The 27,403-nt window shown below is 58.7% G+C and overlaps 2 protein-coding genes across 2 annotated transcripts in view; one reads left to right on the top strand and one right to left on the bottom strand.

The window, feature by feature from the left end:
• CUNH7orf50 (chromosome unknown C7orf50 homolog) overlaps positions 1–27,403 on the bottom strand; it is a 110,620-nt gene that overhangs the window by 54,418 nt on the left and 28,799 nt on the right. The window lies entirely within an intron of this gene.
• Positions 18,619–23,034, top strand: GPER1 (G protein-coupled estrogen receptor 1). Its single transcript, XM_039225949.1, has 2 exons — positions 18,619–18,820; positions 20,786–23,034. Exon 2 carries the CDS (start codon positions 21,076–21,078, stop codon positions 22,186–22,188), a length of 1,113 nt encoding a protein of 370 aa, XP_039081880.1. The 5' UTR covers positions 18,619–18,820; positions 20,786–21,075; the 3' UTR covers positions 22,189–23,034.

A 27,403-nucleotide genomic window follows, 5' to 3' on the forward strand; every position in this document is an offset into this window, starting at 1 on the left:
TCCACCTGGGGCAGGAGGGGCCTTGGCGCCCGAGAAGGGCCACGGGGTCAGCCTGTATGGCCATGGCTAATGCCCAAAAGGCAAGGCCTGGCCTGCGGGCAGACAAAGGACAGGCTGGCCTGTGTCCTGTGGCGGCCAGGACACCTCACCCAGGGAGCAACCAACCCAAGACAGAGAAGTGAGTAGTAGAGGCAGAACCCAAAAGACAGGCAAGAGGCAGCGGGGGTGGGGAGTGGGGAGGTCCCGTGGGGATCAGAGATGAGTGAGCTGCTGGGCAGAGGTGTGCTGGAGACACGGGCCGGGCCGGGTCCCCACAAAGAGGGCTGAACAAGAAGCCCACAGATTCCTGGGGCAACCAGCCATCCAGGGCCTGGGTCCCAATGGTCTTCTGATCCCCGAACTGTGTCCCAGACTCCACAACCGTTCCCTAGGCCGCTGTCCCTGGAGTCCAGGTCAGGCGCTCCCACATTCCTGGGCACTGTATTTCCACAGGTGTCCCTGCAGGCACCAGACTGCCCTCGTCTGAGGACTGCAGCCCCTCCGCGGCCCCCACAGCTCCACGTGCAGAGCTCGGGCCACCTGGAAGTCCCTGCGATTCTCCTGCCAGGTCACGTGTGGCTCAATACCCCTCGCACTCTTGAGGAGCCAGACCTGTGGGCCAGGAAGGAAAAGGCCCTGGCGGCAAATCCCTACCCCGGCATGCGGTCAGGACGGTGGAAGGACCCCTGTCCCCACAGTGGCACACACAGGCAGGGCCTGCCCCTGCGAGTCCCTCCACGCACTGAAGGGGTCAAGGAGAGGCTTCTGTGATGCCTCATGATTCCACATGGTGCGAACAATGCCGTTGCAAAGTGCCTGCTCCCACAGGGGCCCCCTGCACGCTGCACCCCACACCCCTCCCGGCCCCAGCCGACACCTTTTGCCTCCCCACCTGCAGCGCCTCATCTGCAAGTGGAGAGCTGGGCAAACATGGCTGGGTGGGCCGGGCCCTGCAGCAGGAAGTCGTGTTGGAGCCACAAGGAGCCCAGACACGGTTTTCCTCAGAGAGAGAGGTGTCCATAAAGCCCAGATCCCCTGTGAAAAGGCCCTGTTACTTAGGGCTGTGGGTCCACCATGTGATTCCGTGGGTGATGGAGGCCCTGTGAACCCGGGGACAAACCAGAAAGGAGACAGCAGGACAGCAGCCTCAGGGTCTAGTCCCAGGAGTGCCCATGGTGGGGGGGCATCAGCACGCAAGCCCGACACCAGCCCACACAACCGCAGGGTGTGCACTGAGGCTGTGGCCTGGGCTGCAACAGAGGCCAGCAGTCCATAATCGGCCCACCCTCTCCTCCGCCTGCGGGATGGCGGCAGTGGGACAGGGGCAGCAGGATGGGGGCAGAGCCCGGGGAACGGGGATGGAGGAAGCCTGTCTGGTGGCTGCCGCACAGCCCCGTGACATCTGCTCACAACAGCGGAGTTCTGTGGTGTTTACCTCAAATAAGTCCATTCTTAAACCCGAGGAGATGCCTTAGTGACAAGAGCTGAGACAAAAGGGTTGTGAGTACTGGTCTTAAAGGAAATGACTGAAGAGGCCACTCCAGGGACCTGCAGGCTCCTCTTGCTGAGCACCACGTCTGTTAGTCTCCCTGACCTGGAGAAGGTACCAGAATGCCAGTCCTTATGGTCAAATAACAACACCCCCATGTGGACACACATTCTGTTGATCCGGTCCTCTATCCATACACACGGGGCTGCTCCGCATCTGGCCACTGTCAGGGGCTCCGTGAACACGGGTGGGACAGTTCTGCACGGAAGAAGGCCACCTGTGGAGGCCACGCGGGACAGCGCGGTGACATCCCCAGCGTCTGCCATGGGTAAAGCCAAGGGCAGATGCTCTTCCTGAAGAGAACACGGAGCCTGACTGTCCCTGCTCACACACAAGGGCAAGGCCCAGCAGTGCGTCCTGGGGGAGGGGAGGGGAGGGGAGGGGAGGGGAGGGTCACTATTCCCTGAAAGAGCTGTCGCCTTCTCAACTCAGGGCCAGCAACAGGCACTGGAGAAGCACGGCCAGGGAGGCTGGGGTGTAGCCTACACTGTGAGTTCCTGCTCCAGTGGGAAAACCCCACTCACTGGCAGGCTGGTCCCCTGGGCAGGGGAGGGCCGGGGAGGGTGTGGGGTCAAGGGCATCCCCTCCTTCATGCTTTCACCCATTTCCAGGATCTGGGTGCACTTCGTGTGTGCAGAGCTTCTACAAGCTTCTACCCCCCTCCCCCTCCAGTGTCTGCAAACAAGTCCTTCACCTGGTCCTGCACGTGGCAATGAGGGCACATGGGCCAGGAATGAGGCGGCCCAGCACACCGTCCTGGGGGGGGCTGTCTTCCTGCACCCCAACCCTGATTCAGAACACATGGCCTCGGGGCATGGTCAGCCCATGCAGGGGGCGGGGGGTCAGGTCCACAGACACAGGAAGCCAGGATGTGACAAGAAGGCAGGCTGGGAGGAGGGCGCTGAGGTGCCCAATGGTAGATGGACAGCAGGCTGGACGGGGATCCCAGCACTTCGGATGTACGTGGGGTCTGGTCTTTGTGAGGGTCACATCGTGTGGCAGAAACCTGGGTCTGCTGGCCGTCCCGCGCACCCGACATCCAGGTGTGCCAGCTCGTTTAGTCCTCAGAGAACCCCGAGGAGCACCGCTATAATTACTGCCACTTTACAGGAGGGGACGGAGTCCTGAGGGCTAAGCAGCCAGCCGGACAACCCCAGCTCCAGGCGTCAGGCTGTCCCCTCCGCTTGGGACCAGAGGGTCAGGACACGAGCCTCAGTGGTTCTTGTAGCAGCTATGCTTGTACCAGAGTTTCTCCACCCTCCCTTGGCTGGCTCAGCTGAAGCAGGGCAGGGAAGGGGCTGGGGCGGCGGGGGGGAAGGTGCCTGGAGAGCGGAGGAGGCGCTGGGCAGGCCGGCAGCCCACACGGGCTGGAGAGGCGGCTGCTTGCCTGTCTGCCAGCAGGGGCCACGGCACAGAGCAAGTGCACTGCTGCCGACAGGAGCCAAGCCACCCACCAGCCCTCTGTCTCCCTGCCTCCTGTCTCCCCACAGCCCCGCGGATGGCACTCGGCCGCTAGCTGGGTGAGGGACGGGCCATTTCACAGCTGAGCGGCGTTTCACTCTGGAAACTAAGGCTTCTTTACGGTATAGATTGACCCCAGTAAAAAGAAAAACGGAGTTTATTTTTCAAGCATTTCGGCCTAGAAGTGACTGAACAGACTGCTCAGGCCTCCGTTGTTAAGGAAAGATTATCAACGGCTCTAGTTCCGCGTCCTGGAAACACAGCCAGAAAGGCCTGCCCACGGGCAGCACACACATCAGATACAGAGCGGAGCCGCCATAAGGTTACTGGTGTAGGGGTACAAACACAGACAAGGTTCGGTCCGGCAGAGTTCAGTACATGTCTCCCCCTAGCCACATCTGCAACGTACGTTTCGTGGGGCACGAATCAGGGGGCTCTTTCTGTGACTGTGGCCGGGTGGAGCTGGGAGCCCAAACACAGAGGCGTTTCCACCCAGAGGCTGGAGCCTGGGAAGGAAGGTTCGAGTTTCCAGAGCAAGCAGGGGCGGCCAGGCTCTGTACAGGTGGGCTTTGTTTTCAGGTTGATACTCACTGTGTTTGAAAGGGACGGGTCCCCCCCGACCGCCTGAATCCTCTGTAAGTGGGGAGGAGCCGAATGTCTACCCCAGCACCACCTCATCTGATAAAATCTTCACAAAGACTGATTAACTTGTCCAAGATGACAGAACCACATAGTGAGAAGCTGGGGCTCCCATCTCACAGGGTGGCAGTGTTGCCCACCACTGGGGCGGGGCAACGACGGAAGCCCACGGGCCGAACCTTCCACCTCCTGGGACAGGGCTGGGCCCTGCCTGTGACCCTGCTGAGCCTCCCCGTCAGGCTCAGCTGGGGACCTGAGGAGGGTGAGGGCAGCAGAGGGCCGGGGCGGACATGAAAGGTGGTGGCGGCAGAGACTGCCAGGGGAGAGGCCACAGCACCCCATCACCAGGAGGCTGGCTACGAGGTGCTGAGGGCCCCACACTGCTGTCCAGGGCATGGGACACTGCGGGGGCCATGTGCGGGAGACAGAAATAGGGTGCGGTGGCTGGTCTGGCCCTATCGGTGCCACACACCACACTGAGCGCCAGCATCAGATGTGGCCCCAGGACCTCACGAAGTGGACAGGAGGCCGTGGAACACTCCCTGTCTGGTCGAAAAGGGCGCCCCTGCCCCTCACCAGTGAGGCCACAGCCACCCTCCAGATCACCAACCCAACTCCAGACCCCATGGCAGGCCACCCGGTGCCCCCTGCTGTGACACTCCATGGAGCACATGGTCTCACTCACCATGCAGCCAGCCCTGTCCATCCAACCAGGTGCCAGCTACAGGGTCTCTTGAGCTACGGCACAGACGTACCACGAGGATGTGGCCGGGATGGCCAACAGCCCGGGCTGAGCTCCTAACGAGTGCTTGGTGAGCACACAGAGGCAGGTGGGTGGGCAGATGGAGGAGGCGTCGTGGAGCCACAGGTGGGTTTGCAAAACCTGCAGTCTCAGGCACGGCTTTGGGGGGAGAGGCTGCCCTGGGCATGCTGGAAGGTGCCGGCAAACACGGACCATGGGGCTTACAGTGGACACAAACGAGCACCCCTAGGCTGGGATACCTCCGTCGTCTCTGCCCTCAGAACCACCCAGACAGGTGGGAAGCTTCTCATAGGAGACTGAAAGACTTTTCTAGAAAGGGGCTCTCCGCTCACCATGTCTCTGACAGCCTCCTGCTGCAAAGCCGAGGGGACCCAGGGGATACGTGCGCAGTGTCAGGAGGGATCACATGGGCGCCCAGAGCCGAGGGACTCTTAAGAGCGGCAGGCCTTTCCCCACCTACGCAGGGACACAGAAGTGCCCGCGAAAGCTGTGGGGATGGTGGCGAGGCAGGCCCCCCGCTCCAGGCAGGGACGTCCACTTGTGAGAACGGGCGCTCCGGGTGGACAGGGACGAGCTGCGTCTCCCAAGGACAGGGGAGTGTGCGGGTCTGAGTGTGTCTCCTGGAGACGGGTGTGTGCATGTGTGGGAGTGTCTTCCAGGGGCAGGTGTGTGCTTGTGTGCACGTGAGTGTGTCTCCCGGGGACAGGTGTGTGCACGTGTGCACAATGAGTGTGTCTCCCAGGGGCAGGTGTGTGCTCGTGCGCACCGAACTGTCTGGGAGACACGAAGGCCTGAGAAGACTCAAATGGAGCGTGTTAAGGAAGTTACTCCCCCGAAGCCATAGGAGACACCACGGACGGTTCAGGCAGGCGAGTGTGTGGGCCAGCGGGATGGGGCTGAGGGCGCTGCCCGGCAGCAAGGCCCCCGGCAGGGCGTGGGTAAGCAGCCGCACTGCCCGCCACATTCCCGTCCCAGCCCACAGGCCCATGAGAGCCCGTGCCCTCCATGCTGCCGCTCCTAAAGCCGGCCGGGCCGGACAGCACGGGGTCTGGCCATGTATGGGCTGCATGAGGACTCGGCAGGCCTGACAGCTCCCAGGCTGCAGGGTGCACATGACACGGGGATGGAAACACTGATGCAGCCAAGACCAGAGGCGCTAAAGAAGCCATGTGCTGCCAGAGGGAAGGCAGGAGTCAGGGAGGGAGGAGCTGGCCAAGGGGGAGGAGGGGTTGGTGACTAGGGACAGAGCAGGGAAGTTTCCTGCCGAGGGCCCCGGGCGGGACAAAAGGCAGTTTACATTCCGTGTGCTCCGTCCTGTAACTCGGTGGCTGCCCACCTTCCTGCCACCAGACCGACGTGTAATGCGGCCACCGTACTCTCATGTGTCTGCCACGCCTGCCAGGCCACGAGCTGGTGGAGGAGGACTGGCACCTGAGACAGGGGCACCCAAGTGACAACTTCCCAAAGGTTCATGCGTGGGACCCACGGGGCTGCAGGCGTGGGGATGCCGGTGGGCCGTCTGACGACACAGCAGAACCACCGAGGACACTGCCTCCAGGAGACACACTGATGTGTGGACATGTGTGGACACTCCCCTCAGGAGACATAAATCATCTCCGTCTGACCTCAAACGCTTCTGCTTTTTCCACACAGAGAAGCACCTTGTGACCTTCAGGAATCACCTGTGATGTGAGCACAGGACTGAAAAGGACCTGGCAAAGCACAAAAACGAGAGCAAAAACCCAGAGGCCAGCTAGACGTCCACAGTGGGGTCACAGCACTGGAGCCACTGCCCATCCACTGGGACGACAGGGACCACACAGAAGCAGGGACCTGAGTACACCGAGCACAACCTCCAGGGACAGAAAACTCTGCCACTGAGCATAGGTCTGCAGCATCGTAGCCCGTGGGGCGGAGGCAGGTGCTGGGAGAAGGCCCAGGGGAGCAAAGGCTGGGGCACCAGCCAGAGCCCTGCTTCCGGGAGGGTGAGAGCCCTGCCCGCTGACCCTCCTCCCATTCTGGAAGACTGTCCAAGGAGCTGCAGTGACGAGCTGCTGTAGCGAACACAAAATTCTCAATGCTCTGGCCTTGGCCAGCTCCCAGGGGACGCCAGAGCTGGACCCTGGCAGCCTTTTGTCCTGGCTCAGAAAGGGCCCCGAAGCCCTGATCCCTGGCCTGAAACTGGGACCAGAACAAGGCCCGGGGAAGTCTCAGAGTCAGCTCGTCTGCTCTGCCACGGACTCTGGAGCCTCCAGTAAGAGGCCCTGGCATGGTTGGGGGGGGGGGGCAGGAAGCGCGGGTGCTGGTGGAGGGGGAAGGGGAAGCGTGGGTGCTGGCACAGGGGAGGGGGGAGAGCATGCGGGTGCCCGCACAGGGGGGAGGGGGGGGAGTACGAGCAGAGACACAGAACAGCCCAGCCTCATGGACAGACACCAGCGGCTTCACATCAAGTTAAAAACAGCCCAAGTGCATCAACGGGCATGCAGCAGGAAGATGCAGCGTTCGCACACAGTAGGACAGCATCCAACCGTGACATGGACCAGCACACGGACCTGCTGTGCAGCACGCTCAGTGACACACATCAGGACGGGCCCCACGACTCACACACACATGGAATCTAAAGAAGTTAAACCTGTTGTAAAATAACAGTCGGTGGGGCATCTGAGCGTTGCTTTTGGCTCAGGTCATGGTCTCAGGGTTCGGGACAGAGCCCGGAGTCAGGCAGAGCTTGCTTGGGATTCTATCTCCCTCTCTCCGCCCCTCCCCTGCTCACATGCTCCATCTTTCAAAATGAACTTTAAGAAACCCCAATGAGATGGTGGTTCTGGAGGGACGGATGACATGTCAGGACACAGACAGGAATGGGAGGTGACAGCAGCACGGAGACCCAGCGTACGGCTGACAATGGCACATGGACGGTGGGATGAGCACGTGGCCTCGCCGGCGCCACCATAGCTTGACCCGCTCACAGCAGCACAGCACACACCTCACCTGTATAGCACAGAACATCACCTTCGTCAAATAAAGAATTTAATAGCAACCGAGAGACCCTGGCGTTCCTGCTAGTGACCTCCACCGGAGAGCAAAAAATACACTTCCTGTGAAAACGTACATTCGTGTGTGAAAACAGACACGTGAACATGTGAAACAGCTGCGATGGCCAGAACCCGGGAATGACACAGATGCCACCAGCATGGCGAGTGCACAAACTGTCTCTCTCTGAATTGGGGGGCGGGGCGGGGGGGGGTGCTGCTCTAACCCGTGCGTCACACTGAGGGACAAAGTGCCTGATGCACAGGATTCTGGAAAAGTCCACATGACAGGAGCGGACCACAGAGCAATGGCTGCCGCGGCTCAGTGTAGGAAAGGGTGAACTGCCAAATGGCACAAAGGGATTTAGGGGCTGAAGGAACCTTTCGGACCCTGCGTGTGGTGGAGTCCGTGTGACTAGATGCACCCACAGTATACACCCAAAGGAGTAATTATTACTGAACATAAATTGTGAAAACATACAGGTTCTTGGGCCAAAGTGTCCAGGGTCAAGCCTTGAGGCCATCTGTAACTAGCTGGGTGACAGAACAAATGACCCCATTGCCCCGTGGCCTAGTCACCTCCGCTGCACACTGGGACTTTAAGTGTCCCGACCTCCTGTGGGAAACGGTAAGATTCGAGGAGCGTATGTGGCAGGCGGTGAGACCTGAGTCCTAACAGCATGGGCAACAGCGTGGACTCCGGGGAGCCCACCTCCGCGTCTGCTCTGGACTCTGCCCCCCACCCCTTCGGGGGTGAGCAGGAGGGGCTGGGGGGTGGGGAGGGAGGACTGTCAGGGCCAAAGAGAAGCCATAAAAAAGAGACACAAGAGAGCCAGGGATGTGAGGGAGAGATCACGGGGAGAGCAGGAGTCATGGACATTTCGTGAGAAAAGGTCTTCCATGTTTTGTTATCTTTCTGAACATAGCCCAGCGTAGTGGTAAGGAGAGAGGTGAGCAGCTCGGCCCCTGGTGTCAGCTTTGGCCCTGACGAAGGCTCAGCAGAGAGAGATGGCGGGTGGGCTGGGTGGGGCCCAGGCAGAGAGAGCCCACCAGCCCTTCCCAGGCTGGCCTCACCAAGACCCGTGACTTGTACCTGCTGGGATACCTCACCCTGGGCCCAATTCTGAAGGCACCAAAAGGTGCCAGAATCCTCTTTGCCCACACAACCCTAGGCAGGAGGACCAAAGCCAGCAAACTTCAGTTAAATGCAGGAGATGGAACTCACTGCAGATGCGGGGGGGTGGGGTGGGGGTGGGGAGCACCCTGCTTTCTTTGCTGGTAGAATACACTGGGGCCCTCCTTTCCTTGAATGTTCCCCTGCCTGGGAGGGGGTGGTCCTGGAGCCTGGAGAGCAGGGGTCGATGCCAGCACACTGACTCACCAGACGGATGACGCGGTGAGGTTGGAGGCCCCCAGGCCCCCAGGAATGGCCCCAGCCTCTAGAGAAAAGCACAGGACAAGGGGAGAAGCAGTCAACAGGCTGACGAGTCTGGGACCTGCTCTCAAGGGCAGGTTTGGGGACACATAGCCTTTGTCCACCAGGCTAGGTGACCCAGAGCCTGTCCACCAGATCAGGTCACAGACTTGACTGGCACAGGCCCGGTGGCCTCTGACAACAAACGCCCCTAAAACCACACGTTGGTGGGGTGAGGAGGTGGGGTGAGGAGCAGGGTGCGGAGCATTCCCCTGCTCCTCTCCTCACCTCTGTGGGCACATTGTGGGCGCACGTTCCCTGGGCGTCTGCCTGGCTTCATCCGAGAGACATGGTGAATTGTAACGTTGTCCACCTGCTGCTGCCTAAGGTGATGAGTGACCCCGGGATGCGGAGTGACTAGATAATTAAGAACCGTGGCCAGACTGAGAGGAAGTGATTCGGCATGTTAATCTTTAATTAAGGCAAATTGGAAAGCAGATCTTGTGAGCATTGACCACAGGTCAGGAAATGGCATCAGGCCTTCCCTGCGTCTATTCCCTGCAGCTGACCAGTGTTCTGGGCACTTCCTGGGGCGAATGGTGTTGTCTTTGCTGGTGGGGTGCGGAACAGGGGCGCAGAGGTGGGGTGAGGAGCAGGGGTGCGGAGGTAGGGTCAGGAGCAGGAGCATGGAGCAGGGCCAGTCCAAGGGCAGAGCTGTCCACACACCAGATCCAGCAAGCACACCGAGGTGCCCCCGGCCCCTGTACAGTGCACCTCAGGGCTGTCACACAGGCGGGGCATCTGGGGGCGGTGAAGACCTGCGCGAGCATGTCTAGTAAAGAGCGCTATTCAGACCGCCCTCGAGTGATGGCGGGAAGAGCAGCCGCTGACACGTGCCCTCTACCTCTGAAGTACATGCTGGCTGAGCGTGGCCGCACTGTGTGGTTCTCCACCTGGGCCCTTGGGCCACCGTGCAGGGAAAATGACAGCTGGTGGTGGCGCCCACCCATGAGCCTTCCATTAACATCGACTTTCCAGTTTTATTCCTTCACCTTCCTTCGAAGGACACGCAGCTACGGGGTCTCCCAGCCTCCCCTACTAGTTAGTTAAAATTTAATGGGGAGGATACACGTCCAAGGAAACAGAATTATGTCTGTGACAAAGGACCAGCCGGAAGGCTGCTGCGAGCCTGTCAGCACGGTCATTTAAAGCCCCGACTCGGGACTCCACAGCCCGGTGACAGTAAAACAGCTCCGGCCTCGAAAGCAAGAGGCCCCATGCTCTGGGGGCAGTGGCCACGGCGCACCACCTTTCTGTTTCTACAGTGGGTGCTATGAGCAGGGTCCCCTCAAGCCGGAGTCCATGAGAGTTTCTCTGGGCCCAGAAGCTGGACAAAACGGTTCAGAATCGTGCAGACTCAGGTGGCTCCCACGAGGCACAGGCCGTGCCTGAAGTGAGCGCGATACGCTGGCTGGTGGGGCTCTGGCCCGGGTCCTCCAGACGCGCTCCCCATTGCTCTGTCCCCACTGTCCAGCGTGGGGGGGGATCGAGGCCTCTGGCACGCAGGATCCAGGGGTGGGGCTTGGATGTGACCTCATCCTGAGAAGGTGGTTGGGGAGGAGGGGCCAAGGGGCCAGCTAGAAAGCAGGGTGGGTGCATCCTCGCACCCCTGCCCGGTGTCACAGGCACGCAGGCCACTGCTCCAGGGGGCCCCATATAGGGAAGGGGGCTGCCACACCAACCCCCGTACCCACTCATCTTGGTGGGGGTTCCTCCTGTGGGCACAGCCCCTGACCCCTTGGTGTGGCCTCCACGGTAACCGCCTAGCAACCCTGTAGTGCGCTTCCGCTGCAGCTCTGACGGGCTGGGAGGAGCTCCCACATGTGGATGCGGTACCTGTCATTGCCACGCAGAGCATCGTGTCCAGGTGCCTACAGGTCTACTGGCCCTGAATGTCCTGGTGAGCTTGGCGTCCAGATTACTCAACCTGACCATCTTCGTAAAGAGCCGAGGCAGGCAGGGTGGCCTGGACGCGTTCCTCAGACATCACGGTGACCAACGTGCTGGTGACGCTGCTCTCCCTCAGCGCCGCTGGATGACATGGTCCGGAGCTGCGCCGTCCTCTCCTTCCTGGCCACCGTCTGCCACCTTGACACACAGCACATGCAGCTGCCGATGCCCTTCATGCTCCTGCTGCGGGGCCCTCCGCCCTGCCTGCACACGGCCACAGGGGGCGCCCACGAGCCCGTGGCCAGCCTGGCTGCTGTAGGGGGCTGTGCCTTCTGCAGCTTTCTGGGGCTGGTGACCCTGCTGGGCACGCCTGGGAGCTCTCCAAATCTGCCCTGTGCCAGGCAGACCCACTGACTGTCCGGCCGAGTATGACATTATGAAGGTCAACCTGCGCTTCGGGCTGGCCCTCGTCCTGGAGCTGGCGTTTCTCATCCTGCTCACTGTCCAGCCGGCCTGCTGGGCAGCCCCTCCCTGGAGGGACGAAGCCTCTGCCCCCTACCCACCCCCACCGTAGTCCCAGCCACTGCCCCGGCATGTTTGCCTGTAGGCTCCTGTACAACACACCACCACACTCCTGCAGCGGCCCAGGTAAAGCTGCAGGGGGAGTGAGCTCGCCCAGCTACGAACTCATGGAGCTGGTCCTGTCTAGAGAGCTGTGTGAATTCCCTGGTCATCCTCTTCCTCCACAGGCCCTGCAGGCTGGCCCTGCTCAACCTCCCGGAGCACCTGGCCTGAGGATGCCGGGAGGGACTTGCGACAGCTTCCCCCTAAGGATAGCAGGGGTTATGCGGGTGGCAGGAAGATGGTGACAAGGGGGCTTGCCTAGAGGTTAGGGAGCAGGGATCTTCTGAAGGTGCGGAGAAGTGGCTTCTTGGCACTCAGTTCCCCTTCTGGGAACGCCCCAGAGCTTGGCTCAAACCAGGGCCTGCAGCGAGGGGAAACCCTGCGTGTCAGGTGTGCAGGAATGCAGGAGCAAGAGCCAGCTAGACTGATCTGACCGGGCTGAAATGCCACGTTCAGTGTAGCTGCACGCTGACCCAGGTCTCTACCCCTGCCCCGGCCAGAGGACGACAACGGAATTTATGATCCTAAAGGATCAATAACTGGTTACCCTTTAACATGGCCAGAAGGCCTGGCCCACATGAGTATCTCCAAGAGCAAAGAAGTCCAGTTTTATCTTTCTAAAAATGCCACCATCACTGGAGTCTGAGTGTCACCCACATGCTGACAAAGCATCACATGACACTTCCTGCCCCCTGTGGCCTGGCAGGCAGCTGGTGCCCACTGCCAGGGGTTCTGTCTGTGAAAAGCTCTGTGCCCAAAACCCCCCCCATCTGCTCTATTTGACATGACTTGCAGAAAGGCTGGTAACATACGAAACATAAAATACAAGGTTCAATAATTAATCTTAATCCAAAATTTACATTTACCATTCTTGCTGCATTTATATTAAGATGTTCCTGGTTGGGGCACCTGGGTGGCTCAGTCAGTTAAGCGTCCAACTTTGGCTCAGGTCATGATCTCATGGTTTGTGAATTTGAGCCCCGCGTTGGGCTCTGTGTTGACAGCTCAGAGCCTGGAGCCTGCCTCGGATTCTGTGTCTCCCTCTCACTCTCTCTCTCTGCTCCTCCTCCACCTGTTCTCTCCTTTCTCCCTCCCTCTCTCTCAAAAATAAAGATTAAAAAAAACCCAAAAAACAAGATTTTCTTGGTTGAACAGAGAAAGGAGATGGGCAAAGGGAAGGTGTCTATCGTTGTAGGAAACCTATGCCTTTGACAGCTTCAATTTTTCATCAAAACTTTACTGTTCAGAGCAATTTTATTTGGATTGCAACCGAACTGAGAGGAATTGAGAAATTACCCACATACCCTATGGTCACGTGTGCACAGCCTCCCCACAGTGACGTCCCCACCAGCTGGAGCATCTATCACATGGACGTGGATGGACCTTCATTGACACATCACGGTGGCCCACAGTCCAAAGCTCCCATCTGGGCTCACTCCTGGGGTGTAGACACGTGTCCTTTATTATGGCACCACAGCGAGTACCCAGTGCCCTAAAAAACCCGTGCTCTGCCTGTCCACCCCTGCCCCCCCCCCCCCCCCCCCCCCCCCCCCCCCCCCCCGCTGTGTTCTCTGCTGTCTCCCTGGTCCACCCTTTCCCGGAGCGCCACCCGGCTGGTATCACACAGTGGGCAGCTCTCCAGATGGGCTTCCTTCACACAAGAACACACATTGACGGTTCCTCGGCATCCTCCTGGCTTCGCGGCTCACATCTTTTCAGGGCCGAGTAAGACTCCTTTGTCTGGATGGCTTCCACTCTGACGGGTATCTCATGTTCCTCTGCAGACTAGTGGCCAAAGCGTGCCGTCTGCAAGTCTGTCTTCAGTGCTGATGTTACTTCTTTGCAAAAACAGGATTTGTATTATACAGTTAAGTAGCTTCTGTAACATGCCATTAAAACACTTAATGCTTAAATACCTCCTTCCCCTTCTGTTTCTGCTCCTCGGTGGGCTCGCACACCCAGGGCCTGTGCCTGCTCAGGTACGCCTGAGTCCTGAGCCCGCACACCCACACGGGCTGACAGGGTGAAGGAGGAAGCTGGGAGCACCGGGAAGTGAAGACGGCTCCCTCCCTCCAGGAGGCTTGAGCAGGACCAAGGGCATCCAGACTGATGCGTGAGGGCCGCTCCTTGGCGCAGGATATGGTAATTTTTTACTAGATTGGATGCTGGATGTTGTGAATGTCCCTTGCTGAATGTTGAACTTCTCGCTCTCCTCCTAGAAGACTGAGCTCACTCTGGAGGACACACAGGGTGCCCCTTGTAGATCTGCAGGATTCTCTGGAGAGCAGTGTCTGAGCTCTGGTAGCGGGGTCTGGAGTGGCCTAAATACTCAGGCACCCCACCCTGGAGTTCTCTCCTCTTTGTTGTAAATGCTCAAAAACTCCTCTAGTCTGACTGGTGGCATGCAGACGTGGAAATGGGCCGGCCTGTGCTCTGGGAACTGCTCAGCTTGTGGCTGTGGTTACTCCCAGCTCAGCCTCAACTGTTCGTACTGTGCACGCAGACACGGTCCACTCTCCAGGTCTTAGGGGCTCTTTCTCAGCATGGCTCCCTGCTCCCCAGCCATATCTCCGACTAATTCCAGCTCCCTCAGGCTTCCAGAAACCCAATCCCATCCCTTCAAGGCAGTGCGGTCATCTTGTGCTGCCTGGGACCCCTCCTGACCCTGGGCGGGCACACGGGCGAGAAGGGGCTCACCCCACTTGCTTCCTTCTCTCAGAGACCACGGTCCTGCCCTGTCTACTGTCCCAACGTTTCAAAACAGCTCTCTTTTATTCATTTTAGTGGTTTACAGCCAGTTCTCTTAAGTCACTTTTTCGTGGTCAGAGGTGGAAGACCTAAATCACCGTACAAATCCAGAATAACAGACACCAACAGCCTGTTAGTGTGTGAACCAAAGGAGGGTTAGGCTCACGTGCTCAGGGCTCCTCGGAGAAGCAGCTGACTGGTGCCGGGACAGTGAGCTTGGTGATCCCACTGAGTTTCTCAGTATTTGGGATAAATGGACAGTGGTTCTCAAACTTTGTCTTTTGAGCAGTAGGATCCTTTCTTTAAACAAATCGTTTAAAGAGGCCCAACATCTGAGACACCACGAGGTCCTGCTCTGCCCAGAGAGGAGGTGGGGAAGCCAGCCCTCCGGAACGTCAAGGTGCCCCAGGCCCCAGCAGGCCCTGTGGGGTTAGGGTGGCTGCCACACGTGCCACGTGGGTCTCATTCACTCACCCCTTGTCCGGGGACAGACAGGACACCGAGAGCAGGAGCCTTTCAAGGACAAAGCCAAGAGAAACGTCAAGAGCCACAGAGAAGGAAGAGAACGCGCAGACCCATGGTTTCCAGCAGTGGGGAAATGTCTTAACCCAGAAGGCTTACGCGAAACCTCGACTTCACAAAAACAAGTCAGAACTGAGTGGGGAAGGAGGGAGAGGGAGAAACCACTTCCTGCGGCTCCAAGCCTCCCCGAGGACCCAGGTCTCCAGCAAGACGTTCTAGAACATGCCACCGCTACAAAGCCCCGGGCAGAGCCAGGTGTGCGCCTTCCACCTGTGCTTGTGCAAGCCGCACGCACCGTGCTCTGGCTGCCCGTGGCACCTGGCTCTCAGAGAATTAGAGGAAACGTCCAGACGGCTCCGGGCAACGGCCGAGAGGTGCCCAGCTGTCCAAAAAGTCAACAGTGGCGAAACCATGGGGACTGCACCTTTATGTTGCCATAAAGTGCCGAGGGTGAGCAGGGAGTGAGGCCGCACCTGATGCCGGCCGGTACCTGGACACTTGATGTCCCTTCTGGTGTGGGAAAAGGCTGTGCGGCGGGTCTGCGGAGCCCCCGCCATCTTTCTCTATGACATGGCCTCAGGGCAGATGGGTTCTGCTCGGAACGTTTCGGTCTGGACACACACCTTTGCATGTGCAGAGGACTGCCACCAGGTCTCACGGACGGCTGTGCCGGCACGCAAACTCCCGCGGGCACAGGTGCTGGGCTGGGTTTGCAGAGCAGAGCTCAAATGGAAGGGGGTGCCCGGTAGGTGCTGCTCTGCTCGTCCAGAATGGCAGGTCCTGACACTGGGCCACCGCCGAGGTCCACGGACTCATTGTGGGCCTCCTGCGCTTCCTTGCAGCCCACACCTCCCTTGGCCAGCCCAGCTAGTGGCAGGCCAGGACCCTGGGCTTCCCTGAGGTGGGCGTGTGCAGCAATCCTCAGCCACACTCATGTCCCCTCTCCTCTCTAGGCCTCAGTCTTGCCTCAGGGCTGGTGTGAGGATGAGGCTCAGGAAGTGCTCAGTAAGTGTCTCAAAGAACCCTACCGACCAGGTGTGGGGAGGGGCACCCCGCGTCCCCTCAGTCAGGTCAATCAGAGAAAACACACGAAGGTGTTGCCCCGCCTGCCCCCTGCCCCCCCTTCGTGGGAAGCGCACCGGCCAGGCTGTGCTTCCCAGCCTGACGGGCTCCGAAGCTTGGGGTCCCAGCTGTGAGCCGAGTCCCACTGATTGCCCTACAAATACATCAGAGGGACACACACTCTCCCTGTGCGCGGCCAAAGGGAACGGGGGCCCAGCTGCCCAGGATGATGCAGGCGTCTGGTAGGCAGGCTGCCCGGTGAAGGAAGGGCCCGCTGGAGGACGAAGATGACAGAGACAGAGGGTGACCTGCATCACCTAGCTCCACATGCATGGTGCCCCCACGCGCCCCGGGTCAGGGGGCAGCAGACTCCCAAGGGAGAAAATGGGACCTGGCAAGTCAGAGACTGGACTTGCTCCCTCCGTGGCACCGCGCCTCACCTTAGGAGTCCCTCCTCAGGCAGGGAGCACAAGTCTTTGACAGAGAAGAACAGGGCTGGCAGGGATGGGGGGACACGGGGAAGTTCGACTGCTGCAGGTACACAGTGCTGGACCTGGAGCAGCTGGGAGTGAGGATGAGCGTTCTTGGGGTCCCCTCACCCAGGCAGGCCTCCTGGCTTTACTGTATGTCTGTGCTCTCTGCACATTACTCATTTCAGGCTGCATTTGCAAATTTAACTAAATAAAAACTGATTAGACTCGATTCCCTTTGATATTTCCCTGTCATCTTATTCTAGGGATGGACAGAAAAACCTGCAGCACGGAGACAATCTTGTTCCAGGGGACTGGCCACATGGGAAGCACTCCGTGGGCCTCAGAATCGGCGAGACCGAGGCCTGGGGCCAACATGCCTGAGCTCAGGCTTCCCATGCATGTGGCACCAGTGCTTGGCGAGGGTTACGTGGACCAGTGGATGCAATGTGCTTAGCAAACCAAGCCTGGCGTGAATGCTCAGTGAAGGGTAGACTTTAAATTCACAGGAGGGCTCCATGCATTACATCTGTGAGATGCTTCCTATCCCTGGCCATGCAAACGCCAGCTCAGGTTCAGTAGACTGAAACCCAAAAAGCATAGTCCCTTATGCTAACTAGTTGTGAGGGCTGACAGGTGACTACCTGCCTGGTGCCCGGAGGCCTGGCAGCCCAGCCTCGTCCACATCAGCAGGCCTGTCTCAGGAGCCTCCATCACACAGTGAGTTCAGCAGGAAATGTGGGGGGTTGGGGGATGCCTAGAGTCACTGGTAGGTCCTCCTCGGCCCACAGGGCCCAGTGGGGCTGCGGGCCAGCAAGCCACGGGCTGGGGCGAGTAGGCAGTGGCTATTTTTACGTGACATGTCTTGGCTATTTCAAGGCTTGGGTTTTTATTTATTTATTTATTTATAACTCAAAAGGAAGTTGTAACTTTCTCATGACTCATTTCTTTCAAAATGGTGTCCTCGGGCACTTTCAGTGTTGAAATCGCACGAGTAAGAGGCCGGCCCAAGTAGGTCTCAGCTCACACTGGCCTCCTTGTTGTCATCATTTCATTCCAAACTGTAACAAGCTAACAGAGGAGAATCACAGCTCAATTCTACGGCTGGAAAGAACACTGGATGTTAGGATTTTTCCACAAAAAACTTGACACAGTATTCTCTGTCGGGCAACGTGTATGTTTCCCAAAACATGTACCTGAAAAACGTGACACTATTATCATTGAAAATACCTTCAAGCTTGTGTGAAACAGGCTCCGTACAAAACTGAGCAGGGAGCCACCCTGACCACCACAGCGCAGGTGACCAGAGGGGCACCCAGTGCCGACAACCTTCCCACTACCAGACACCTCTGCTTCCAGCCCGAAAGCAGCCTCTCCCATCTGGGAGGAACACACGCTGGCCTCCACAGTGCCAGCTGCCGCCTTCCGCTTCGCTCACACCCAAACGTACGTAGGATCAGCCTCAATCTTCAATCTCACAACTTCAAAAACATTTAAAAAGAAAGAAGTCACCAAGAAGAAAGTATGAGATCGACGACAACCAATGTCTAATGTCTGTGACAACTGCATTAGCTGGCGCAGGCCCTGTAGGCCCTCTGACCTGACATGTACCCCTGGGGGTGGGGCAGCTCCACCAGCCTTCCTCCAGGCCGCAGGGGTACAGGGAGACAGCAGGCCCTGGGGCTGGGAATGGAGGCCACCCCCCCTACATGAGGGCCACTGTAGTTCCAGGAGGAAGGGAAGGGGATTGCTGAGAGGCAGCTCATCCCCAAAGCAGAGAAACTACTCTGATTCCTAATGTACTTGCCCCAAATACCTGCCGCTTCTTGGGATTGAATTTCTTTCTTCAAATTTCTTTCTTCAACTACCTTTGTGAAACTCCTAGGTTGAATTCTCTGTATAATTTGCACAGTGCTCTGTAGATTCAGGAAATGTACCGTTTAGTCTTAAAAGCAAGACTATTTAAGTTCTAGTAAGCGACATTGGGTCAACATCTAAAAGGTACACAAAACCTACTTAATGCTTTTAAACTTAAAAAAAAATTTGCATCCATGGGTGAAGAAAGGCAGTTAAATCTGGAAACTTCCATAAAAATGCGCAGTGGGCATAGGCTCATTGCCACAGTGTGGGCTAAAAAAAGCCAGCAAATAAATGGTTAAAGCCGGTCAGCTGAGGAGGCGGGCCAGCAGAGCACAACTGGCAGCCCTGGGAAGCCTATAAAGCCCTCTGGTGTGGAGCCTCTGAGCGCGCAGCGATGAGCCCGCAGTGATGATGATGCCGACGAAGACGGGCACTCCGGTAGGTCAGCCCCGCGCCCCAGGCGCCCCCCTCCAGGACCAGGGTTCCAGTGTTCTCCAGCGGAAGGAAGCGAGTGCAGAATCTGCACCACCAGCCAAAGGAGCGTGTCGGCCGTGCCTCCAGCCTGCTGCAAGCGCACCTGCCGCAAGTGCACCTGCCGAGGCTGGCCAGCGGGGGCCCCCAGGGACAGGAGAGGGGTGTGTGCAGAGCCGGCCTGGGCTGGGGCGGCCGGCTGAGGCCGAGGTGCAGGTGAGTCTGGGTTCCGGGCTCCCGGCTGTGCACTGGGGTCGGTGCCGGGTGGAGACGGACTGAGGTGCAGCGTGCTGCGGCTCCAGCCGGGTGCAGATGGGGGCACAAGGCTGCTCTGCTGACCGGGCACAGAGGCTGTGGGGCAGAGGCTCCACACACGAGCCCGCACCTGGCTCTAATAGTCACAGCAGGACAGGAGGGGAGGCTGTGATGCATGCCCAGCATGGTGCCCCTGGTGTGCTGTCATGGGCCGGTCAGGACAGGGAGACGCTCTGTGTGCGGGGACGTTCACCGGCCCACCAGGGGAGTGCATGCTTGCCCGGCCACATGGCCGGATGGACCGTGTTCCTTCACACGGATCCACACCCGGTGGACCTGACCAAATGTGGTTTTAGTTTTCTAGAACTGGACAGACAGTAGACACTCAAACCAAAACGAGATCGAACCGACGCTCATCTTTAGAAACCCATGGTCCACTTTCACACGGGCGCCATGTTCTGTCATTACGCCACGGTGGCAGTAAGAGTGCTGTCCAGGATGGACGGCCTCACATGCGGGGAAGAGCAGGGCAGGACTCACTTGGACACTCCCTGCGCAGCCTATTTTGACACTCCTGCCCCTGGGTGTCATGTGCTGAGGGTCCCTCCCCTGTAAGCCTGCCTCTGAAGACGGTCTGAAACGGCCTGGGTTTCCGCATCGAGAGCCTAACAAGCATGCAGAGTGCTTTTTACAAGAGAGTTACAAACCGAGGCCTTAAATGTTATGGGCAGCATCTGAGAGCAAGGACACGTGCGTAGTCAAACCGGCCCCGTGTCCTGGAGATGAAGACGACATGCCGAACACAAGCTTCCCCGCCCCAGCTGAGCACGCCTTCTGGAAAGTGTTTATACTCTCTGAGCAGAAGGCTGTGACTTGTCTTGCTCTGCATTGCTTCTCGGGGTTTCCTTTAGAGCCAGACCTGTGAGCAGGAGGTCAGGACGTGTCACGTCTGGTTTGGCAGCACTTCAAAAATGGCTGCTAACGATCTCACAGGGTAGAACCAACCCTCGAAAGAGACATTCAAGGCCATCTTCACATGCCAGGTCAGCTCCCTCAGGGTTTCTAGGCCTCTGTGGGGGTCCCACCCCGAAATGCCAGGAGCCCCCCCCAGTCGTGGTGGCCCAGACAGTGCAGCTGCTAGCAGCCCCCACACCTCCCACCCTCGGGCCAAGTGGGCGAGCCCGGTTGTGGTGGGCAGACTCGGACCTGAGAACTGGTAGCAGCGACAGAGCCTAAAGGACCCTGGCTTTTTAAAACCCAGTTTCTAGGTGACAGACATCATTACAAAGATTTGTTAGGTTTCAGAGTTATTTATCAAAACACTAACTAAATATTCTTTCCTAAATCAAGTACCATTTTTATTACACATTCCCTTTTAGTTCATATCAAAGCAAGTTTCATTTGGGGGCACTCAAGCCCAGGGCAGCGGGAAAACCCAGGCTTCTTCCATCTATCATATGGTCAGAGACTCTGCCCCAGTCCCCACAGGGCGTCCTGGGTCTGTCATCTTTAGAGAAGCTGGGTTTTTCCCTTCCCACCTTTGTTCTCTTTCCAACAGCTACGGAAATAAATTTGATTTCCTCTGCTGATAGATAGTACTTTTCCTGAGAGTTCCAGACCCAATGGCCGCGTTACTTCATAGGCCTGCTATCTATTTTTTAAAAAGGCGTCCACCGCGCATTAGCATGACTCACTGTCCAGGCTCCAGTTCGGACTGAGCTGCCCAGGAGCCCTAGGGACAGAAGACAGGGCATCTTCTACACTTAATTCTCCTTCAGCTCAGTGACAACCAAATCTCTGAGACGCTAGGACCTCAAATACCGCCCCACGTGTCCCCTGGTGGCCACCTGCCGCCGCGTCTGTCCTGCCAGAGAGCTGTAGAGCCTTGAATCACAGACTCCTCGCCCTTCTGTCTGCTTCTCTCAGGTGTGCAGGTGGTGAGCGCCAGTGGATGGGCCCGGCCACAACAGCCGCCGCCCACCAGAAGCTGGGTGAGGCGCTGCTCACGGTGTGGACATGGAGGACCGTCTCTGCCTGCCCAGCTGCGTGCGGAGAAGATCCGCGCCACCTCCAGGGCTGCCTGGGGTGAATTCTGATCTCACAAACGTCCGGCTCACTTCACCGAGCATCACCTGTCTTTCCAGAGACGGATCTAAGGTTCAGGTGGGGTTCCTGTGAGCCACGGGGCACACCCAAACGGGGGTGCACCCGGGGATATGGCCGAGACGCCCCCCACGCCTGTCCTTGGCATGGAGACGCACCCAACCGCTTACAACGGCACCCCCCCGGGGCTCAACGCATCCCACGTGCTCCCCAGCAGCGTCCTGGCAAACCAGACAGGTGAGCTCTCTGAGCAGCAGCAGTATGTGATTGGGCTCTTTCTCTCCTGCCTGTACACCATCTTCCTCTTCCCCATCGGCTTCGTGGGGAACATCCTCATACTGGTGGTGAACATCAGCTTCCGGGACAAGATGACGATCCCCGACTTGTACTTCATCAACCTGGCGGCGGCTGACCTCATCCTGGTGGCCGACTCCCTTATTGAGGTGTTCAACCTGGATGAGCAGTACTACGACATCACGGTGCTCTGCACCTTCATGTCCCTCTTCCTGCAGATCAACATGTACAGCAGCGTCTTCTTCCTCACGTGGATGAGCTTTGACCGCTACCTGGCGCTGGCCAGGGCCATGCGCTCCGGCCCATTCCGCACCAAGCAGCATGCCCGGCTGAGCTGCGGCCTCATCTGGATGGCCTCCGTGTCCGCCACGCTAGTGCCCTTCACCGCAGTGCACCTACAGCACACGGAGGAGGTCTGCTTCTGCTTCGCGGACGTCAAGGAGATACAGTGGCTCGAGGTCACCCTGGGCTTCCTCGTCCCCTTTGCCATCATCGGCCTGTGCTACTCACTCATTGTCCGGGTCCTCGTCACGGCGCACAAGCACCGAGGCCTGCGCCCGCGGCGGCAGAAGGCGCTCCGCATGATCTTGGCCGTGGTGCTCGTCTTCTTCATCTGCTGGCTGCCGGAGAACGTGTTCATCAGCGTCCACCTGCTGCAGCGCACACCGCCAGGAGCCGCTCCCTGCAGACAGTCCTTCCGCCATGCCTACCCCCTGACCGGCCACATCGTCAACCTGGCAGCTTTCTCCAACAGCTGCCTAAACCCCCTCATCTACAGCTTTCTGGGGGAGACCTTTAGGGACAAACTGAGGCTGTACATTGAGCAGAAAACCAACGTGTCAGCCCTGAACCGCTTCTGCCACGCCGCCCTGAAGGCGGTCATTCCGGACAGCACTGAACAGTCAGATGGGAAGTTCAGCAGTGCGGTGTAGTCAGCTGGGCTCAGCAGAGACCAAACGCTGTTACCCGCACGGCAAGGCGAAGGAAGGGCTGGGCCGCACCACACACTGACCCCTGATGGAATGTCCTGGACCGTCTGCGCCCCAGCTGCGGGCACACGCGGGCTCTGAGGAGCCCTCCCCGCCAGGCACCTTGACTTTGGGCCATGTGCGTGGCACTGGGGCTCCCACCCCTGCCCACTGCCGCAGGCCATGGCATTGGCGAATGGGCACGGGGACCAGCATGGGCTCACGCTCCGCTCTGCACACATGGTGTCCTGTAGCAGAAGATGCTTCACAGGCTGGCCAATGAAAGCAAAAAGGCGGGGACGCTTTGGAAGAAATACCTCAGTTCGGAGGTCAATCTGCCCATAAATCTGCCATCCTTGGGAAAAATGAAGTATGGACAGAACACACCAAGCAGATCTGACTTGGACGGTGTGGTCTGTTCTCCATGTCTGTGGCTTCCTTGTGGTACCAACACATGTGCTCAGGTGAGAGAGGAGCGGAGATGTGCTTCTCCCCGGCACCCCGCTCAGAACAGCTGCTCACCGACCCCAACTGAACGACTCCGAGCACCCATGCTGCCTGAGACGGAAGGTTCTTCTTCAACCAAGAGACCCCATGCCGTCTGAGCCGCTGGCCTACTGCCAAGTGTGGTCTTATTGGCACCCACGCCACCGTGGACTGAGACCACAAGGGTGCAGGCTGTTGGGGGGGAGGTGGCACGCGTGGTAAAATGCTGGCGTCTGAGAACAATGGTGGGGGCGAAAAGGAAGGAACTGTAAACAGTTCTCCCAAAAACGTACACGAGAAAACCTTTATCAATAAAACATAGTAACATGCTGATCCTTAGGTTGTTCCGGGGGGGGGGGGGGGGGGGGGGGGGGAGCGCCCGTCCCCGGCAGCAGAATTGGTCTTTCCTCACAAGAACATACCACCCAGCCCCGTCCACCCAGAGCCCCCTCACGATGCCAGCACCTACGTCCAGTCACCCACACACACCTGGCTTCTCTACGATGTCTGATGCTCTCCTGTACAACCTCTAGAAGCCAAAGTGAGCCCTACTGCAGAGGCACCACATGCCCTGGCTCTTCCAGAAGGTTCTGTACTATCAGCACCAGGCATGGCACCTGCAGTAGCTCAGGGTACTCAGGAGGCAGCCCTGTGGGGGGCGGTTTCCCGTCCTCTGATACAGGCCAGCCTGGGGTCCTGTGCTCAGATGCACACAAGCTGGGGTCCCCGCCTTTAAATGTGGCTGAGGCCAGACGGGCCCTGTCCGTCCATGCTGCCTGGGGAGCCCTGGCCTCCAAGTGGGCTAGCTGGGGGGGCCCCATCTTCCAATGAGGGCTGGGGATACTGGCCTCTGATGTAGACTACGACTGGGAACCGCAGGCCTCCAATGTAGGCTGAGGCTGGGGGTCCTTGGCCTCCAGTGCAGGCTGAGGTTGAGGGCCCCATCCTCCGATGCGGGCTGTGGTTGGGGGCCCCTAGCCTTCAATGTGCGCTGAGGCTAGAGGGGCCCCAGCCTCCAATGCAGGCTAAGCCGGGACCAAAGTGAACCCCACACACTCCACTCAGGGGGCCCACCTCCCCAGAAAAGTGGGGCCTCAAGGATCTTCACACAGGCAAAGGCAAGGCCTCCTGAAGAAGAAGGGAGATCATGTTCAGGTAACAGGAAAATGAGCCATCTGTAGTTTAAGTGGTTTTTATGGGTGCAAATCAGAGAGAGAGTGTCCCTCCCAAGTAAATATTTTCAGTGGCCGACTGTGACCCTGCAGAAATGCCATCTGCAGCACCCACATCCCACTTAAGTCTCGCTTTGTAAATAAACACCCCAGCTGCAGGTCAAGACTAAGTGAGCGCTGGGGACAGTTCCCATGGCTGAGCAGGTCCGGCGTGGGGAGCAGCAGCATGGGGCTCCCACGGAGCCGGCCTACGGCGCGGTCACACCACACCCGCCCAGCCGCGAGGAGGGTGAGCATGTGACTGAAATGCCGGAGTCTGTTCCAGGGAAGAGTCCTCTCTCCGACCTCCGCCCCCTTAGACCCCCCAAGGGTCACAAGTCTACAGAGGTGCAGACGGTGTGTTGAGGCACCTCGTTCCCCGAGAGCCAGGAGAGGGCCTAAGACGTTCTCCCTCAGGCATCCTCAGAGCGCCCCGTGAGCAACTCCTCGGGGTGGGCTCTGACCCCGCCCGAGCACCCGCCCACAATCCCCGCTTGTTACCAGGTCCCCTCTCTGACCCCAGTGTTGACCATTCCCAAGCGCAGGGCCAAGGTGCAGACGGGGACACAGCCTGCAGCGTCTGACAACATGCCAGGGGCTCGTCGAATACACGCTGTTCCCACCATGAAGGGGGTGAGGCCAGGGCACCTGAAAATGCACAGGGCCTGGACACCCATGCTCTTTGGGGTGCGTTGACCGACATGTTAGTAAACCCATGAGGAACACACTGTCCCCGTTACTCGGATAGAGTGCCGAACTGCTCGAAACCTTGAAGGGTAACGATGTAGCCAGGACCTGACCCCCAGCTCACGTCTCCAAAACCCACATCCATTCCTCTATGGTACCCGAGGATCAAGAGGTCAACCAAGGTCACAGGCTCAACCCTTTCCAGACGGAATGTTCTGGGCAGGAAAGAGCAGAAAGGAGACCCCTTCCCAAGATCACTGGGCAGGAGCTGTGTCTGACCGAAGCCCCAATGCATTGATCAAGGTGGGGACCCCCACGGGGGCTTCCACCCTCATGGCACACACCCCTGTGAAAGCTGGGAAGGTAGGCCCTGCGCCCACAAGTCATCTTCTGCTCCTGAGCGGCCCCTCAGCAGGTCTTTTGCAGCTGGCGCCTGACCGAGGCACGGGTCCACTAGGGTCAGACACGGCTCCCACCTGTAACCTCTTGAAGCCTGTGTCCAGACACGGAGGCTGGCACAGAACTGCTGAGGGCCCACTAGACAGTCCCAAGAAGGGCAGGTGCAAGGTGGAGGTCCTGACTTGACGAGAGGGAACCCTCACTGCGCCAGAGGCGGGACAGGCGGCCTGAGGAGCCTCTTTCGAGGCAGAGGCCCTAGATGGGCGCCCATGCCAGGGAGGCAGACGGCACGGGGACGGCAGGCCCAGGCATCTCTGGGCACCGCCCACCCGGCCCCTTTCAAATTCAGTCCCTTTCCGAAAGCATTTGCCTGAGAGCAGAGGCTGATTTAAGTACTCCATCATGAACGCCACAAGATACCATCAAGGCGACTGACTGCCTTGGTGTCTCCTGGAGACCCTGCTGTCTGGGCACCCGTGCTCTACAGACCCACCGGGAGCCCTGGCAAGCAGAGCCGTCTGTCGCAAGCACCGCATGTGACTTCCTAGTTCCCTTTGTGTTTAATCATTAACCCGTGACCATGCTGATGACACTTCCGGGACCCTGCACACTTTGCAAGGCTGGGGGCACTCAGGTCACTACAACCTCACTGGTGCGTGTCCCCTCGTCTTCCGATGCAGTATGGGCAAAGCGACCCTGAAACTTTCACACGTGTTATGGATTGAGTATGTTCGCCAACAGACCCAGAGCGGTTCTCGAGTGCACAGTGGGAGATGCGACACGTGAGGGCGAAGGGCAGAAAAGGGGCAGGGAGGATGGAGCCGTGGGCATCCAGCAAACCCCGAGGTCTCTGAACCGAGAACCTGTGCGCGCAGCCATGTCACATGTTCCCGGCTCCATCTGCTCAAAGGGACCAGAAAGGGCCCAAGCAGCCGGGGGCCCCCAACACCCAGGCCCTCCCGCTGAGGGGAAGCCAGGCTCCCCAGATAAGCAGCCGACGCAGCCAGAACAGGGAGTGAGCCTTGCCACATGGTTTCTGCCAGAAGGAAGAAAAGACTCACAACAGCAGGGTCACAGCACACGGGCACAGGGACCTACCTGAACAGTCTTCACTGGCCAGATCCAAGGCACCCTGAGCATAGACACAACCCTAAGCTACTGAAAGAAGCCATGTGTAGGCTCCGGTAACAGGTGTAAGCATGTGCGCTGTACACAAAACGAGCATGGAATGAATCCGGCACAGGCACACACGGGAGCGGGGAGTGAGCGGAGGGCGCCTGTAGTTGGGGGCCGTGCTGGCGAGGCCAAGACAGTGAGGATGTACGGCACAGGCCAAACCCAGGAGCCCAGACGGAGCAGAACACCTGGCCGCCTTCGTGTGGGGACGCAGCACACGCAGCAGAGGTGGGAGGGCCCTCACCTGAGCGCCGACAAGGAGCCTGCCGGGGCAGGGGGTCCAGACGCGGACTCTGAATAGCGGTGACATCTCCGTGTCCACATCTGGCACCATGACCTCAACGTCATCAGGAAGAAACAGAAGATCCAAAATGGGGTCACAGGGCATTCACCCAAAACATCAGGTCATTAAGACAAATAAATGCAAAGACAGTATCCCAGGTTAAGGGAGGGTAAAGAGATGAAGCCTCTACAGGACAGTAGCTAGAAGGAAGTGCAGCAGGCAGAGGGGGGTGGACTGGTGCTCCCTGCCCCGGGGCCCAGAGCTGCCCTGCTGCAGGCGGAGGGGGGTGGCCTTGTGCTCCATGCCTGGGGAGGTAAGGGAATGCTCGTCTTCCACAGGAACACACCATTCAGGACTCATGGCAGGAGGTGCACCCAGAATGACGCAGCCAGAGGACGAGCAAAAAAGTGACACGGCACACAAGTGTCAGAGCAAACAGGACACACTGTGTGCAGTGACCATCCCAGGCCTGGGTGCAGACCCACAAGACCTGCACAGGTGCTCCAACAAAACTCATGAGCATTCGCAGCAGCACTATTCCCAGAGGCTGGTCGGTAAAGACAGCTGAACGAATACACAAAACGTGGACGGGCCACAGAAGGGAGTTTATTTGGCCACAAAGGGAATGCCACGCTGACGCCTGCTACAGCATGGAGGGACCTGAGACCTGATGCTCGGAGAAGGCTGCCAGACACGAAGGGCCAAGCACCCGGTGCACCGCCACAGAGACAGGAAGCAGATGGTAGCGCTGGGGCCGCAGGTTGGGTGACCTCATCAAGGGCCTGCTTGAAGAGGGCGACTGCACTCAGCACACTGCATCTCAACCCAAGTTGTTTAAAGAAAACCACACCCGCTTGTCACCAGGTCACATTTTGTGACAGCGGGCCTTCCTGGTGCAGACGGGGGCTCCAGTCCGCAGAGCTGTTCTATAACCTCG

Source organism: Hyaena hyaena, unplaced genomic scaffold (assembly GCF_003009895.1).
Source record: "Hyaena hyaena isolate Hyena2069 unplaced genomic scaffold, ASM300989v1 scaffold_20, whole genome shotgun sequence".
Classification (NCBI taxonomy): Eukaryota; Metazoa; Chordata; class Mammalia; order Carnivora; family Hyaenidae; genus Hyaena; species Hyaena hyaena.